Here is a 15,381-nt window from a genome sequence, read left to right on the forward strand (position 1 = left end):
AGATTGGGGGAGGATAAAAAATCTTTTCAAAAAATCATGATCTTTTGTTATGTTGTATGCTTACTTAGTAATGATTTGAGAAATGCTTACATACTAGGAGTGTTCTAGAATACCTTTGAAGCAAAGTCTTGGCCAAGAGTCTTACAACAGTTCAGCATTATTGTGGCCCCAGCTCAGTATATTTAGGAATTGGTGAAAATGGTCTGTCTATAGCAGAAACTCCTGAAATGGTGAGAAACAACAAAGCTGATGATAAACTCAAGGCAAGAGGTAGAAGTAGGATTCCCTTTACTAGGATTGACTTCAGCCATTTGTGATTAACAAATCACTGCAGTGATCCTTAAAAATAAGGCAGTGGACCTACCCTAAGCCTTTTGGTATAGATATTTAATGGGATTCGCAGGGTATGAAACAGCTGGCCCTGGACTCCCATAACGCACTGTATTGGAGACCCAGTGCTGTGAACCATGGTCTGCCATGACTGCACCCAGGTGGCCATTCACACACTTCTCTGTGCACCTATGGGCCACCTCTTGCTGAGGAAGATTGTGGTATTCCGTGTGTGATACAGCAGGAAAATAGGTCTTTGTGGGTAGTCTTTCTTTAGAGCGATGCGTCAAGTGCTATCTCATAATGGCCCTTTTCTCCCTCTGTTACAGGTCAATGCACAAACTGGCCCAGCTGGAGAGACTTGACCTAGGCAATAATGAATTCAGCGAGCTGGTAAGCAAACGGGCTTTTTAAACTTGTCAAACAGACTCCAGGGGATTCTTTCTGCTGTGTCTTCACAACCCAGGCATTTAAGCTTTGAGTGCATAAGTGTGTTTGCCAAACATTAAAACAATAAAAGCTAGGAGTTATGTTGATTGTTCGACTGTATAATAAATCACAGGAAACTGTATGTTACCTATCACAGAAAATCAGAATTACGGGCTGTGTGTTTTGACAATTTAAGTACCAACTGGGTAGCAGGAATAAAGTATTTTGCAAGCTTCATCTCAGCTAATCCTAACCTGGCATGTGGTCACCTTAACATTATGTATTAACCTGAAATGGTAATTGATACATGACTGTTAGGTGACTGCTGAAGGGTTAAAAGGGTTTGTTTAGAGTCCACGCCTTGAAGATTACTGTGTTGGTTTAGAAGTTAGCCCCAGGGTCAGCACCCTTCCAACCATAATAAAACGTCTTTCCCATGAAGAAATGCTAATGCCGCACTGCCTGAGAGATTGGCAGTGTTCTGACAGCCACTTGCCGGCTTTTTACTTTAAAGTATGCCCAAAGACCAGAATCACAAAACCAAATTAGAAAGGAAACAGAAAATCCTTTGTAAGAAGACCAAGCATACTATGTGCAGAAGTTTCTCATTAGACACTGTCAAGTCTCCAAATCGATAGTTAACTGAAGGCCTCTGAATAATCAATCAGCTTTTCCAATCCTTCAATTGTTGATTGATTTGGGGAAAGTGACTTAATCTCTCTAAACCCCATTTTCCTGATCTATAAAATGGGGGATATAGTGGTTGCTACCTTAAAGGGCTTCTGTGAGAATTAAAGAATAATGCATATATAAGACCTGGAAAAGGTGCTCTCGGTTAGTGCTCCTGTGCAAGGGTGGTAGGCATTCCATTCATGATATAAGAGAACACATGAGGAATATTCGCTGTTTTGTTTTAACCATATCCAGCAAGTTATTATGCTGCTGTTTAGGGCTGTTCTTTCAATGGCAAAAACATGGTTTTATCTGTCTGTGATTAAAAGCCCCAATCTGTCCTTAAATAAAAATTACCTCCCTAGAGAAAGGAAAGGGATATCTTGATAAAGGGAACCATTATGTGTTAGGGAGAAATCTGCTAAGAAAACTCCAAGGAATCCATAAGGATGACCCCAGCTAAGACACCTATCAATAGTGAAGAGGGTGCCTGAACTGGCCTTCCCCTATAATCAAATTGATGATCACCCTAATTGTCACTATAGAAGACTGGCATGTCTGATGCACCCGGGTACATTTTTCCTATAAAGGGTAGTACAAGAAGAGGCTGTCAGATCCTCTGGAACTAGAGTTACTGACAGTTGTGAGCCACTTGACATGGGTGCTGGGAACTGAACTTGGGTCCTCTGTAAGAGCAATAAGCATCCTTTACAAAAAACCTATCTCTCCAGTCATGTATCTTGTCATTTTTAAGGAAGATATGTGTGGTGGAGACAAGGATTGGTGAGGGTGGTAAATAATAAATAGTTGTGAAGCTAGGAGTATGCACAGACAGATTTGAAGTTAGTTACTAAGGCTTTAAGGAGGGCCCTGCTTGCCTTTAGCACACATGTCTTGATGTCATGGGAGAAAGGACACAAACAGCAGTTGAGGTCTTTACCTCACTTTGTAACTGCATCTCCCTCATCATTAAAATAGGAATATTACTCCCATCCATTTCATGGCCTTTGGGCAAGTTTTCATGTAAGAGCATCTGCAGTAAGCATCCCTTATATGTGTTTAAGAATTTCACTCACCAAGGACTTTGCAAGCTTTTCACATGGAGATATATCTAAATCAATACTTAATTTAAATATTTAAATCAACAAAAATGACTAGATACCTTAGTTAGGGTTTCTATTGCCATGGAGACATCATGACCATGGCAATTCTTATAAAGAAAAGCATTTAGTTGGGATTTGCTTACATTTCAGAGGTTTAATCTATTATCAGCATGGCAGGAAGCATGGCAGAACACAGGCAGACATGGTGGTAGCTGAGAGCTCTATATCTGGATCTCCAGGCAGCAAGAAGAGAGACAGACTGATGTGGGATTTCCCTCTGTGTGCTGTGATTACCATTGATAAATAAAGGACCAGCTTTGGGCCTATAGCAGAGCTATAGGGGAACAGAGCTAGGCCAGGAAACTAAACTAAATGTTGGGAGAAAGGAGGAGGAGTCAGAGAGAAGCCATGTAGCCCTGCTGGAGTCAGATAGAACTTTACCCGGTAAACCACAGCTACGTGGCAATACATAGATTACTAAAAATTGGTTAAATTAAGATGTAAGAGTTAGCCAATAAGAAGCTAGTGCTAATGGGCAAGAGTGATTTAATTAATACAGTATCTGTGTGATTATTCCGGGGCTGAGCAACCGGGAAGGAAACAAGTGGCCACCTCACAACAACAGACACTGGGCCTGACTTGAGCATTTGAAACCTCAAAGCCCACCTCCAGCAGCACACTTCCTATAAGAAGGCCACACCTACTCCAACAAAGCCACACCTCCTAATCGTGCCACTTCCTATGAACCTATAGAGGCCATTTTCATTCAAACCACCACACTAGGACATGTTTATTTTTATCAAATTATACTTATTGAAATTTGATTTATGATTACTACAATGTAAGCTCTCCATGGTATGTAATAAATCGTACTCCAGATCAGTGATTCTCAACCTGTGGGCCTCAACCCTCAGATATCATTGGAAAAAACAAATACTTAACATTGTGAATCATAACAGTAGCAAAATTATAGTTATGAAGTAACAGTGAAAATAATTCTATGGTTGGGGGTCACCACAACATGAGGAATTGTTTTAAAGGGTTGCAACATTAGAAAGATTGAGAAGCACTGCTCGAGATGGATAGTTTTATTCATTGATATGACAGGGATCTACACTGTCATCATGTTTCTCAAAAAGAAATGCTGACATTTGCTCAGCAGAGCCCTGGCTCCACAGCTCAGTATTCGACTGACATCAACATCTCGATATTATCCTAAGTAATGTGACTTCTGTTTTAAAGTTCCTGCATATGTTTAGTTTCTTGCTCAGCACATCATCTTTTGGATGCAGTTACAAATGTCTTCTTCCAAGATCTCCTGAGTAAATTGGGAGCATGGGGACTATGAGAGAGGGTTGAAGGGGAGGGGAGAGAAAAGGAGGAGAGCAGAGAAAAATGTAGAGCTCAATAAAACCAATTTAAAAAGACATAAAAAGTCTTCAACAATTAAAATAGCCTCCTACTTCTGGCTACAGGTCATTGGGTTTTACCTTCTACATAACTAATAGATCTGCTATTAAAAATATGAAGTTTTCTACAGATCATTCACGAATTTCTCTGTAACCATTCAAATAGTCTGTGACTTAATTGGTTTCTTGTTCCACAATTTTTAAACAATTTATGTCCCTGAATTTAATTAGATAATTTTCCCTTCAATGTGTTAGTGCTGTAGGTTTATAGAAAAAAATTCTGATGTAAAACTTTTCCACTTCTTAAATAAACAGACCACAATAAGGAAAGTGTGTGTGTGTGTGTGTGTGTGTGTGTGTGTGTGTGTGTGTGTGTTGATAAAACAAAATGTCTTAGACTGGATATTTTGCCAGGAGTGGAAAGCTGTTCTCACAGTTGTGAAAACATTCCAAGATGTAGGTACTGGAGGATTCAGCTGGCTTGGGGTACAGCCTCCCTGCTTCCTAGATGCCCTTGTTGTGTTCTTACATGGAAGAAAGCAAAGGGACAGAACTGGTGACCTCTCTTAGAAGCTTCTTTTCAAAATACACCCGTCTATTCATGAGGAAGTTTTTTTTTTATCTTGAGATTCAAATGGATTTTGTTTCTGTTTGGTTTTATCTCTTGCTTTTATAAAATTTTAAAGATAAGCATTTTAAAAAACAGGTGAAAATTCTTGGGTTGGAGATACCTGATCCACATAACTGAGAAGGTCGGTGGTTGGCAGACTGTGTGTTCAGGCAGGGTACAATGAAAATATTCTCAGAGAAATTTGAAGCTGTTCAGTACTTTTCTTAATGGCCCTGCATTTAATTGAAATTGAGTGGACTACTAATTTATTAAAAGCATGACAGTAAATACCTCCACATTTTCCTAATTTTCCAAGGCTTACTCATTTTTAATTACCTAAAGTAGATGCACACCCGCAGCGAGTGGCATTCACACACCTATTCATTTCCTCCATATGTAATTATGACATGCTTCCTACCTCTAATCAAATTTTCCCAATTATTCTCCTAGAAAAGATTACTTTAAAAGAACAAAATAAGAATTAACCGTTACATAACAAGCCATCCTATCTTTAGGCATAGTATTTGAAAAACATCCTGATTAGTAATGCCTCTGTTTCACTGCATGTGGAGCAGTATCAAGACTTTGAATCACGTATACATCAGAGACATTGACAGAGTTATTAACCTAACATGAAAACTTGAGAACTGAAACTCACTTTGGCTGCTATTGGGAGCATATCATTGTCTATCTCAGTCAGGAGGGCCAGGGTGCAAACTGTATCAATTATTTCACAGAAAAAAATTAAAAAAAAGAGTTACTAATTGTGCCCCCAGAGAAGTGAAAAAGGAGCAGCAGACACAGAAGTGGTAGCTCCAGGGAGCAGCAGGTGAAGAACAATGAGCACCTGAAACTGGGAATGTTGGGAGGAGTGCCTGCCTACTGGTGCTGTGGCTCCAATGAGCATCACGACTTTTGTGGTTGTCTTTTTAATCACTACGGCATGAAGAAGTGTTGCTGATGAAATAATAATGAGAAGAAAAGTTGAAAATCCCTTATTTTTCCAACTTCTCATTCTCTCTGAGATGCCCCATTTAATGCAGGTAACGCACAACGCAGACCCACCTGTCAAAAAGAAATGTGGTAAACTCCAGATTTCCAAAGGGTGAGCTCCTCTTAGAAAGCCAATAGCTTAATAAGAAGAACGTTAGTCCTATCCTGAGAACAATAGAAATCCTTGATGACTAGATTTCGGCAACATTTTCTCAAGTTCTCCCTGGTCTAGCAGAATACCCGGTTCCCACTTGGCACTTGGAATGATTTGGTTATTAAAAGCAAACAGTTTAGTCCATTCTAATTTTCAGAATTATGCCTAATAAGCAGGAAATGTTTGATTCAAGATAGACAGTAATGAAGGTGAAAGAAACACTTCCATTTATCTGAAAAGCAATCATTTTATTACAAGCTGTCTTTTGAGGAATCAATCCCCAGGAGCAATATGAGACAGTCTTCCAAATGGCTTATGTAAGAAACTTCGTAATATAAAACTGGCCATTCCTGCTATGCTGGCTAGTTCTGTGTCAACTTGACATAAGATAGAGTCATTTTGGAAGAGGAAACCTCAGTTGAGAAACTGCCCTTTGTGGTGTCATATGAATATTGGGCAAGAAAAAACATTGAACGCTCAGCACAGTGGACTATTCTGGGGACCTTGAAAGATAAAAATATTGAGAGGAAAGCAGACAATGGAGGCCTGGTTTGTGACGTTCCAGAGGAAAGTAAAGACCCTATTAGAGTCATATAATTGTGAATTAAGATTCTGTGGTTCCATGTAAAGCCTTTCTTCTTTTCTTGGAGTACTTTAAACATTTGGTTTTAAAGTAAAGAACTGTGTTAAAAACAAACAAGCAAACAAAAACAAAACTCTGTAGTTCTAGTCCACTGTGGATGAAGAATCAACCATGATTAACAAGAGACCAACACCATTGAAATAAAATTTTGGCCTTAGTGAGAAAATTGATGCTGATTGTTAGCTGGAACTGGGAAATTAGAAGTGGTTAAGAAGAGGCCAGCATCATTGAGGATCGCAAATCCTGGAGTATTTTTTTCAGGGTCCATACAGATAAGCTGTAGTACAGAGGGATCTGAAGCAATATCTCATGCTGGCAGATAAACTTGGTAGTGTAAGAATCACCCAGATAGTGATAGTTTTTGAAGGCTTGAAAGAGTTATGGAGAGCAGCTAAGGCTTGACACCATGAGGCAGAGCTGGAGTCCCTGGAGAAAATCTGGAAGAGCTCATGCATGAAGGTACAACCTCAGTTGCCGTAGAAGGGTCAGGATCGAAGGGGTCATGGAAAGGAGATGAAGCTTGGCACCATGTGGTAAGGTCAGAATCCCTGAAGAGATCCAAAAACAGGCTGTTGGTAAAAGTACATCCAGACCAGTTGTAGCAGGAGACCCAGGTATTTTGGAAATGTCGGTACTGTGGGGCTATCACCAAGAACAGCAACAGGTGTGGAGTGGAGCTGGCCTGAGCCTACAAGGTGTGTTTTGTGTGTTGTGGAGAGCCCTTTGGAGCCCAGAAGATCATGAGTCCCAGAAGTCTGACAGCGAGATTTATACAGTTGGGCTTTAGGTTTGCTTTGATCTGATTGTGTCTGTGCCCTGGATCTTTATTCACATAGTAAGAAAATGTTTACTTTTTATTTTACTTAAGCCAATGCTTGTGTAAGACTTTAAAATTTTAGAGAGATTTTGGAACTTTAGAAAGACTTTGGGTATTTTAAAGTGGTTGAACGTTTAAAGTGTTTGAATTTTTAAAGACTTTAGGACTTTTAAAAGTTGTGATGTTTTATACTGAGTTGTTAATGTTCACATACCATCTTGGGGATAAATGGAAAAGGAAAGGTAATAGATGAATAGTATTGAGTTTGTGTGTCAAACTGACAAGAGGCCAACTGTGCTGGCTGGTTCTGTGTCAACTTGACACAAGGTAGACCCTTTTCGGAAGTGGGAAACCCAACTAATAAAATGCCCCCACTAAATTTGCCTGTGATTTTCTTGATTGACTATTGACATGAGAGGGCCAAGCTCACTATACGTGATGTCACCTTTGGACTGGTGATCCTGGGTACTATAAGAAAATCCACTGAGCAAATTTTGGGGGGGGGGGGAACAGTAAACATCATTTCTCCCTGGCCTCTGCATCAGCTCTTGCCTCCAGGTTCCTGCTTGACATCTTAGTAAAGCCCTGGAGTTGATAAAGAAGGAAGCTGTATAGATGTGTAATGGAAGGATACCCCATGCTGGAGACAAGTGCACGTCTCCAAGACAAAAGCAAGGCTGAAGGGTGCAAGACCAAGAGGACACAGTAGAGCGGGAAGAGGAGGTGACAATGGGCCAGGAGTGGGCAAATGAGAAACCCAGACCTTTGGAAAGTGAGTCAGTAAAGCTTTGCTGGGATTCTATTAAATCTTCTTCCTTTTGACATATGTTATACAGTGTTACTGTGATCAACTTGACTACTATATTAAACATGAACAAAAAGTGTTTCAGGGAGAAAATTGTCAAGGTGGAGGCAGGGAAGCTAGTAAAAAAATTACTGCCATATCTAGACAAGAACAAGAATGCTTGGGGGTCGGAGTGGTAGAAAGGAGAAGGGGTCAGTTTCTAAATCAGTTGTGAAGATATTACCTGTAGATCCCACGGAGTTTGAACTCTAAATAAAATAACTCCCACTAAGCATCTGAAGCAATTACTGCAGAGCATACAAAGACAGTCTACCAAATCTGTGTCTAGGTACCCACCACCCTAGGAATTCCTTTCAGACAGCTCCCCAGAATGCCTGTGGATAGCCCATCATATCATAAGAGAAATTAATGGAAGTTACATTAATATATCTCACCTTCACTCATCATGCCGGGCCTCAGCATATAACTATATTGCTTTCCTGTTGCTGAACTGGACAGGTAGGAAGGGCATGTACTTTTTGTGTTAATAGACACTGGAAATTTTCTCCTCTCAGCAAAAGTAGTAATCTCCATGGATTTTTGGCGTTCATTAGGGGTATCAATAACTCTGCTTTCCCAGAGAGTCCTTTGGGTTTATGAAGTCACAATGGAAGAAGTTATTTGCGGGGGGGGGGGGGTTGTTTTTGTTTTTTGCTTTTCTGTTTTGTTTTGTTTTGTTTTTCAGGACAGGGTTTCTCTGTAGCTTTGGAGCCTGTCCTGGAACTAGCTCTTGTAGACCAAGCTGGCCTTGAACTCACAGAGATCTACCTGTCTCTGCCTCCCAAGTGCTGGGATTAAAGACATGATTTTTTTTTTTTTTTTGGTTTTTTGAGACAGGGTTTCTCTGTGTAGTCTTAGCTATTTTGAAACCCACTCTGTAGACCAGGCTGGCCTTGAATTCACAGAGATCTGTAGCATGAAGAAAAAAAAAAAAACCCAGAGACAGAAATTGGGATTCAACGTGAAAACCAGAAAAGCAAAGCAGCCAAGCCACTAGAGAAGTCTTACCTCTACCAAGGCTGGGCGACCACAGACTAAGCAGACTAAACCTCTCTCTCCTCTAGTGCTCAGATTAAAGGTGTCAGCCATCACCACCTGGATTTGTTTAGGTACTGATTTTGTTTTTTTTTTTCATTTTTTTATTGAGAAAAGGAGAAAAAAAAACAAGTTTCCACCTCCTCCCAGCCTCCCATTTCCCTCCCCCTCCTCCCACCCTTCTCCCCCTCCTCCCACCCTTCTCCCCCTCCCCCCACTCCTCTCCCTCTCCCTCTCCAGTCCAAAGAGCAGTCAGGGTTCCCTGCCTTGTGGTAAGTCCTAGGTCCTCCCCTCTCCGTCCATTTCTAGGAAGGTGAACATCCAAACTGGCTAGGCTCCCACAAAGCCAGCACATTACGTAGGTTCAAAACCCTGTGCCATTGTCCTTGGCTTCTCATCAGCCCTCATTGTTGGCCATGCTCAGAGAGTCCAGTTTTATCCCATGCTTTTTCAGTCACAGTCCAGCTGGCCTTGGTGAGCTCCCAATAGATCAGCTCCACTGTCTCAGTGGGTGGGTGCACCCCTCGTGGTCCCAACTTCTTTGCTCATGTTCTCCCTCCTTCTACTCCTCATTGGGACCTTGGGAGCTCAGTCCAGTGCTCCAGTGTGGGTCTCTGTCTCTATCTCCATCCATCACCAGTTGAAGGTTCTATGATGATATGCAAGATATTCGTCAGTATTGCTATAGAATAGGGTCATTTCAGGTTCCCCATCCTCAGCTGCCCAAGGAACTAACTGGGGACCTTGGCTTGGGCATCTGGGAGCCACTGTAGGTTCAAGTCTCTTGCCAACTCTAAGGTGGCTCCCTTAACTAAGAATTGTGCTTCCGTGCTCCCCTATCCAACCTTCCTTTATCCCAATCCTCCTTTTTCCCCAAGTTCCCCCCATTCTCCCCTTCTCCCTTTTCTCTCCCCATCTCCCCTTACCCCCATCCCACCCCACCCCCAAGATCTCAATTTTCTCCCCGGCCATTTTGTCTACTTCCCATAGCCAAGAGGACAACTATATGTCTTTCCTTTGGTTCACCTTCTTACTTAGCTTCTTTGGGATCACCAATTGTAGACTCCGTGACCCTTGTTTATGGCTAGAAACCAATTATGAGTGAGTACATCCCATATTCATCTTTTTGGGTCTGGGTTACCTCACTCAGGATAGTGTTTTCTATTTTCATCCATTTGCATGCAAAATTCGCGAAGTCATTGTTTTTTACCACAGCGTAGTACTCTAATGTGTAGATATTCCACACTTTCTTCATCCATTCTTCCATTGAAGGGCATCTAGGTTGTTTCCAGGTTCTGGCTATTACAAATAATACTGCTATGAACATAGTTGAACAAATGCTCTTGTCATCTGATCGGGCATCTCTTGGGTATATTCCCAGGAGTGGTATTTCTGGGTCCAGGGGTAGGTTGATCCCAAATTTCCTGAGAAACCGAAACACCGATTTCCAAAGTGGTTGATTTTGTAAAGCCCAGGGTGGCCTTGAACTCACAGAGATTCATCTGCTTCTGTCTCCCAAATCCTGAAATTAAAGGTGTGTACCACCACTGCTTTGCCTCTGGTGGTTTAGCTTTGCCTTCTGATATTCAGGCAAGCTTTATTTGTTAAAAACATAAATAAAATATCACTATAGAGATCCACCTGCATTTGCCTCCCAAGTGCTGAGATAAAAGGTGTGCACACCACCTCCCGGCACTGAAATTTTTAAGACAAATTTGCTTTATTACGTCTACAAATTCTCTTCCATGTTTCTAGCCTCTTGCATTTCCTGCTCACTGGCAGCAGCATTTTCCCAGTGCATTTCTTTCCCTTTAGTTTTGGTTTTGTCCTTTGGGCGGGATTTAGGGAGCAATGGTAGACAAATCCCTCTGGTGCCTCAAGTCAGCTTGCTGTTTATCCATGCAGCACACATTTGACCTATGTTTGTTTATGCAGATGTTATGTAAGAACTAGAGATCCAAAGATTAATTAAACACAGTTTGGCTTTTTAGAAATCCAAGCCTATTAAGAGGCATGCAAATGAGTAGGGCAGCTAACTGAAAGCAAGACAAAAAAAATAAGATGGGAGAGATGAAAGCTGGCTTCTACTGGAAAAGTCATGAAAAATTCAGAGAAAGTAGAAGGGAAGAGAGGAAGCCCTAGGGAAGGCGCAGCAGTGAGAACGTGAGACAACCGGGACAGCTGTGTGATGGTGGAGCTAGAGACCCACCCTTGTGCAGAAAAAAGGGAGAAAGGTGGTGAGAGAATTGCAATCAAGGCAACAGTGCCCTTAACACCATGAAGCATTCAACCTAACACTCAACCATGGATGGCAGCCTCCGTCAAAGGCCAAGACCCTAATGTTCCCATTTGCACGTGAAAAAGTACTCCAGGTGCATGATCAAGACTCCATTTCCCAGAATTCCCCAGGAGAGTCTTGCCCCTTCCACCTGGACCTCAGGAAGCAGCTCTAGAACCCAGAGCAGGTGCAGCCACAATGGGTGAGCCCCCGGGATCCATGGGGATCCTGGTGATGGGGGCTCCGGACTGGTGGGCAAAGCCATCCAGAAAGTGGTTGCAGATGGGCCGGCTTACCTGGGGAGGAATGGGTGTTTGTCTCTTCCAAAGATGCAGAGCTGACGGATGCAGCACAAACCCAAGCTCTGTTCCAGAAGGTACAGCCTACCTGTGTTATCCATCTTGCTGCAACAGTAGGCGGCCTTTTCTGGAATATCAAATACAACTGGGATTTCTGGAGGAAGAATGTGCCCATCAAAGACAATGTCCTGCATTCAGCCTTTGAGGTGGGCACTTGCAGGTGCTCTCCCACCTGTCCGCCTGTATCTTCCCTGCTAAGACCACCTATCCAATCGATAAGACAATGATCCACAACGGTCCACCTCACAGCAGCAATTTTGGGTATTTGTGTGCCAAGAGGATGATTGACGTGCAGAACAGGGCCACTTGAAGCAGCATGGCTATACCTTCACTGTCGTCATCCCTACCAATGTCATTGGGCCTCATGACGTCAACATCGAAGATGGCTGTTTGCTGCCTGGGTTCATCCATACGGTGTACCTGGCCAAGAGTAATGAATGGGTCAGCCTTGACTGTGTGGAATACAGGGAAACCATGGAGGCAGTTCATCTACTCTGTGAACCTAGCCCGGCTCTTCATCTGTGTCCTGTGGGAGCACAGTGAAATGGAGCCCATCATCCTCTCAGTGGGCGAGGAAGATGAAGTGTCCATCAAAGTGGCAGCTGAGGCTGTAGTAGAGGCAATGGACTTCTGTGAGGAAGTCACTTTTGATTCAACAAAGTCAGATGGACAGTCTAAGAAGACAGCCAGCAATAGCAAGCTTCGGGACTACTTGCCTGATTTCTGTTTCACCCCTTTCAAGAGAGCTGTGAAGAAGACTTGTGCCTGGTTCACTGACCACTATGAGCAGACCCGGAAATAAAGGGAAATAAAGCACGGGACAAGCAGGTGCTCAGCTGGCAATGCCCAGTCAGTGGTCACCTCAGATCTCACCAAGAACTGAGGCTAGCATCCAGCAACCTAAGCCACATGCTGGCCTCTCTGCCAGGTGGCTCCATGGAGCTGTCCAGTAGGGTCCGTGTTTGTCCATCCTCAGGGAAAGGCCAGACCAACACTGCTTGTCTGCTTTCACCCCAACCTCTGCATCCATGCTGGTCCTGCTGTCCCTTATGTAGAAACCAATAAAATGGATTCTCATAAAAGGCAATGAAAGAAAAAGTACTCCGATATGAAACTTATCAATAACTGTTTACTACTAACTTACTATAGGTGTCTCAAATTGTGAACAGAGCTACAATTTCAGTAGGAACATATGAAAGAAAACAGTAATATGTGAAAGTCAAAGTTTAAGAAATATTGTGCTTCTAGAGCCAAAGTGAAAAGGGGAAGAGGTGGCCTTCAGAACATGAGGAGGTGGGGAACGTTAGTGTGTGGCTTTGGCTGTGGTCTGGATTAAAGGTAGAGGAATATAGCGGGAGAGGAAAGTGAACTGGAGATAAACAGTCCTGGAAGCTGTTTGAGCACCTTTGAAACACATGGGGAGGGGGAGGGCTAGCCGAGAACTGAAATAGATTTAGGACTCGAGAAAAGGCTCTGAGCTGTGTATTACCTCACTAACAGGGTTGGCCCAAGTGTACAAATAAAGGTATAAAAATTATGCAGAATTTATAGAAAAGTGTACAAAATAACAAATGCACAAATAACGTAACTGATAACTAACATGTTTTAACAAAACTTTACAGTCTAAGTTCCACAGAGTCGGGACCTCCTCCTATTTACCACTGTGTCACATGTCAGACTCTGACAAACACAGGAAGGGTTGTCAGGGAATACCCCCCTTTTCCAGTCTATTTGCCACACAACTGGAACACAGCATTTGTGGCAGAAGTGAGGGAGGGATCGTGACTTCCCCCAAACTCTCTTCAACATCCATACTGTTAACTTGGTCCTTCCAGTTCCTTAACTCTGAATAAATCATTTCATCCTTGTGGTAATGGCCCCATCTGCTGTCACAGCTGAGATCGCCTCTGGCTTCGTGGGTAGCTGTTACTCTTCCCCATTCCAGGTGCCCATTTTTATATGATGGTAGTAAGGCAGAATTACAATTTAAGAAAATATTTGAAGCTAACAAGACATAAATATATGGTTGTCATAAGGTTACCCTGGATTGGAACTCTCTATTCACTTTCAAGCTCGAAGATCTCAGCTTAATAATGTCTGTGATTGTCAGCCGTGGCAAGTAGCAGTCTTCTCATCTGCCCAGCTGAGGTCAGCAGAACACAGAAAACCCAGGCGAGGTGTTGTCCTTTTGTTTGTTTGAACCAGACACTGTCTCCATCCTGAGGGACTTACAGAGTATGAAGTACGCCCTTGCCCTTAGGTAATGTTTGTTTTCTGGAGCGACAGGCCATTATAAGCATCTTAAGAAAAGGGCCTATGACCACCTGGTCATCTCACTTCTTGACTATATAGGCTAATCTCTGACCACAGTAGATGCTGGGCTACTTGGAATTGGTGTGTTCAAGGGATGAATTATGAGTAAAGCAAATACAGCACATTCTTCCAAGAATGGGACTTTGCAGCTCTTGAAAAATGAATTGTATTTACAGTGAGTAGAGAAGAGAGAGCGTGCTGGTCAGGAGATTGGCAGAATCAAGGGAAAGGGTCGAGTAGCCCACACTGAGGGTTGACAAAGAGCTCAACAAGAGCCAGATGCAGGGCAGAGGAATAATACTAGTGGCCCTCCCACTGCATAAGCTCTAATTTCATCTTCATGCAATAAAAGAAAAAGTAAGTGTCTTTGATGGGGCTGATGACCAACACAGGAGCCATAAAGATGACTTGGCATTTATCCACCACAGTGGCACAAGCAGAAATATAAGACCGATACAGAAGTAACCTGTCCAAGTGTCTATTCACAACTCCACACGAAAGAGGAAAATAAACCAAAGTATATGCTACAAGAGGAAATATGGCAACACATGAGAGCATTCATACAGAGGAAAGTAAGACTGAGGCTGTGAAAGTGATGTGGAAACAAAGGCATGTTAAAAACGTGCAGGGGAGGGCATCCTTTGCCTTCAATAGCCACGACAGAGTGCTTCAGCAGATAGAGTAATAGTATTCAGTCAGCTCATTTAGTGTTTTATTTTGCACTTATGATTATAACATTTGCCACGATCTCTGACTCTGAATTATATATCCATCTCCATTAGTCTGTCCACCCTGTGCACCCAGAGGCAGAAAAGTTAATGCAGGCACATGTGTTACTCCTGCTTTTATTCAATGAGATGCTTGCTGATCAGTAGATTGGTGACACATTTCCTCGGAGATTTTCTGTTCCAGTAATTGGGCAACATGTATATAGATTCATAGAACGAGCACTTATGTGCCTGACTGCTTGCTTTAAAAGAATTCCCGTTCTGAGCTGCAAAGTGCTCACTGAGCAGCAGTGTCTCATGGTTCATAGGTATCTTGTTTTCTCAGTGCATCTCCGTGACCTTCAGGGGTCACTGCCAGTAGTTTTGCAACAGGTACATGGTTAAGTGCAGGGATTCAGAGAGGCGTGCCTTGCTCCAGAGCTGTGACTGACAGTGTGGAACTCACAGATAAGGTAGTGTGAGGAATGTATATTGATGCACCAATAAGAAAATAACTGATTATTTTTCCTTTATTGAACTATCTAAATTGGAAAAAAATAGTTCTTTGGTGCAGAAGAAATAAAAGTTTCTATATTTTTGGAGGTTAGCTTTTAGGAATGTGTAGCAATAAAAATGCTTATAAAGTATATCTAAATATTCTGAGTATTTCAAACATTGAGATGAA

The 15,381-nt window shown here is 42.3% G+C and overlaps 1 protein-coding gene and 1 pseudogene across 6 annotated transcripts in view; both read left to right on the forward strand.

The window, feature by feature from the left end:
- The window catches only part of Lrrc7 (leucine rich repeat containing 7), a 417,668-nt gene that overhangs the window by 268,327 nt on the left and 133,960 nt on the right, over window positions 1–15,381 (forward strand). For all 6 annotated transcript variants that reach the window (XM_041664566.1, XM_041664138.1, XM_041664412.1 and 3 more), the window contains exon 8: window positions 660–723. In XM_041664566.1, the coding sequence (XP_041520500.1) occupies window positions 660–723 (64 nt within the window). The remainder of the gene's footprint in view (window positions 1–659; window positions 724–15,381) is intronic.
- LOC121456626 lies at window positions 11,516–12,478 on the forward strand (annotated as a pseudogene).

This window comes from Microtus oregoni, unplaced genomic scaffold (assembly GCF_018167655.1).
Source record: "Microtus oregoni isolate MIOR12 unplaced genomic scaffold, Mior012 000000F_ref0000247, whole genome shotgun sequence".
Lineage (NCBI taxonomy): Eukaryota > Metazoa > Chordata > Mammalia > Rodentia > Cricetidae > Microtus > Microtus oregoni.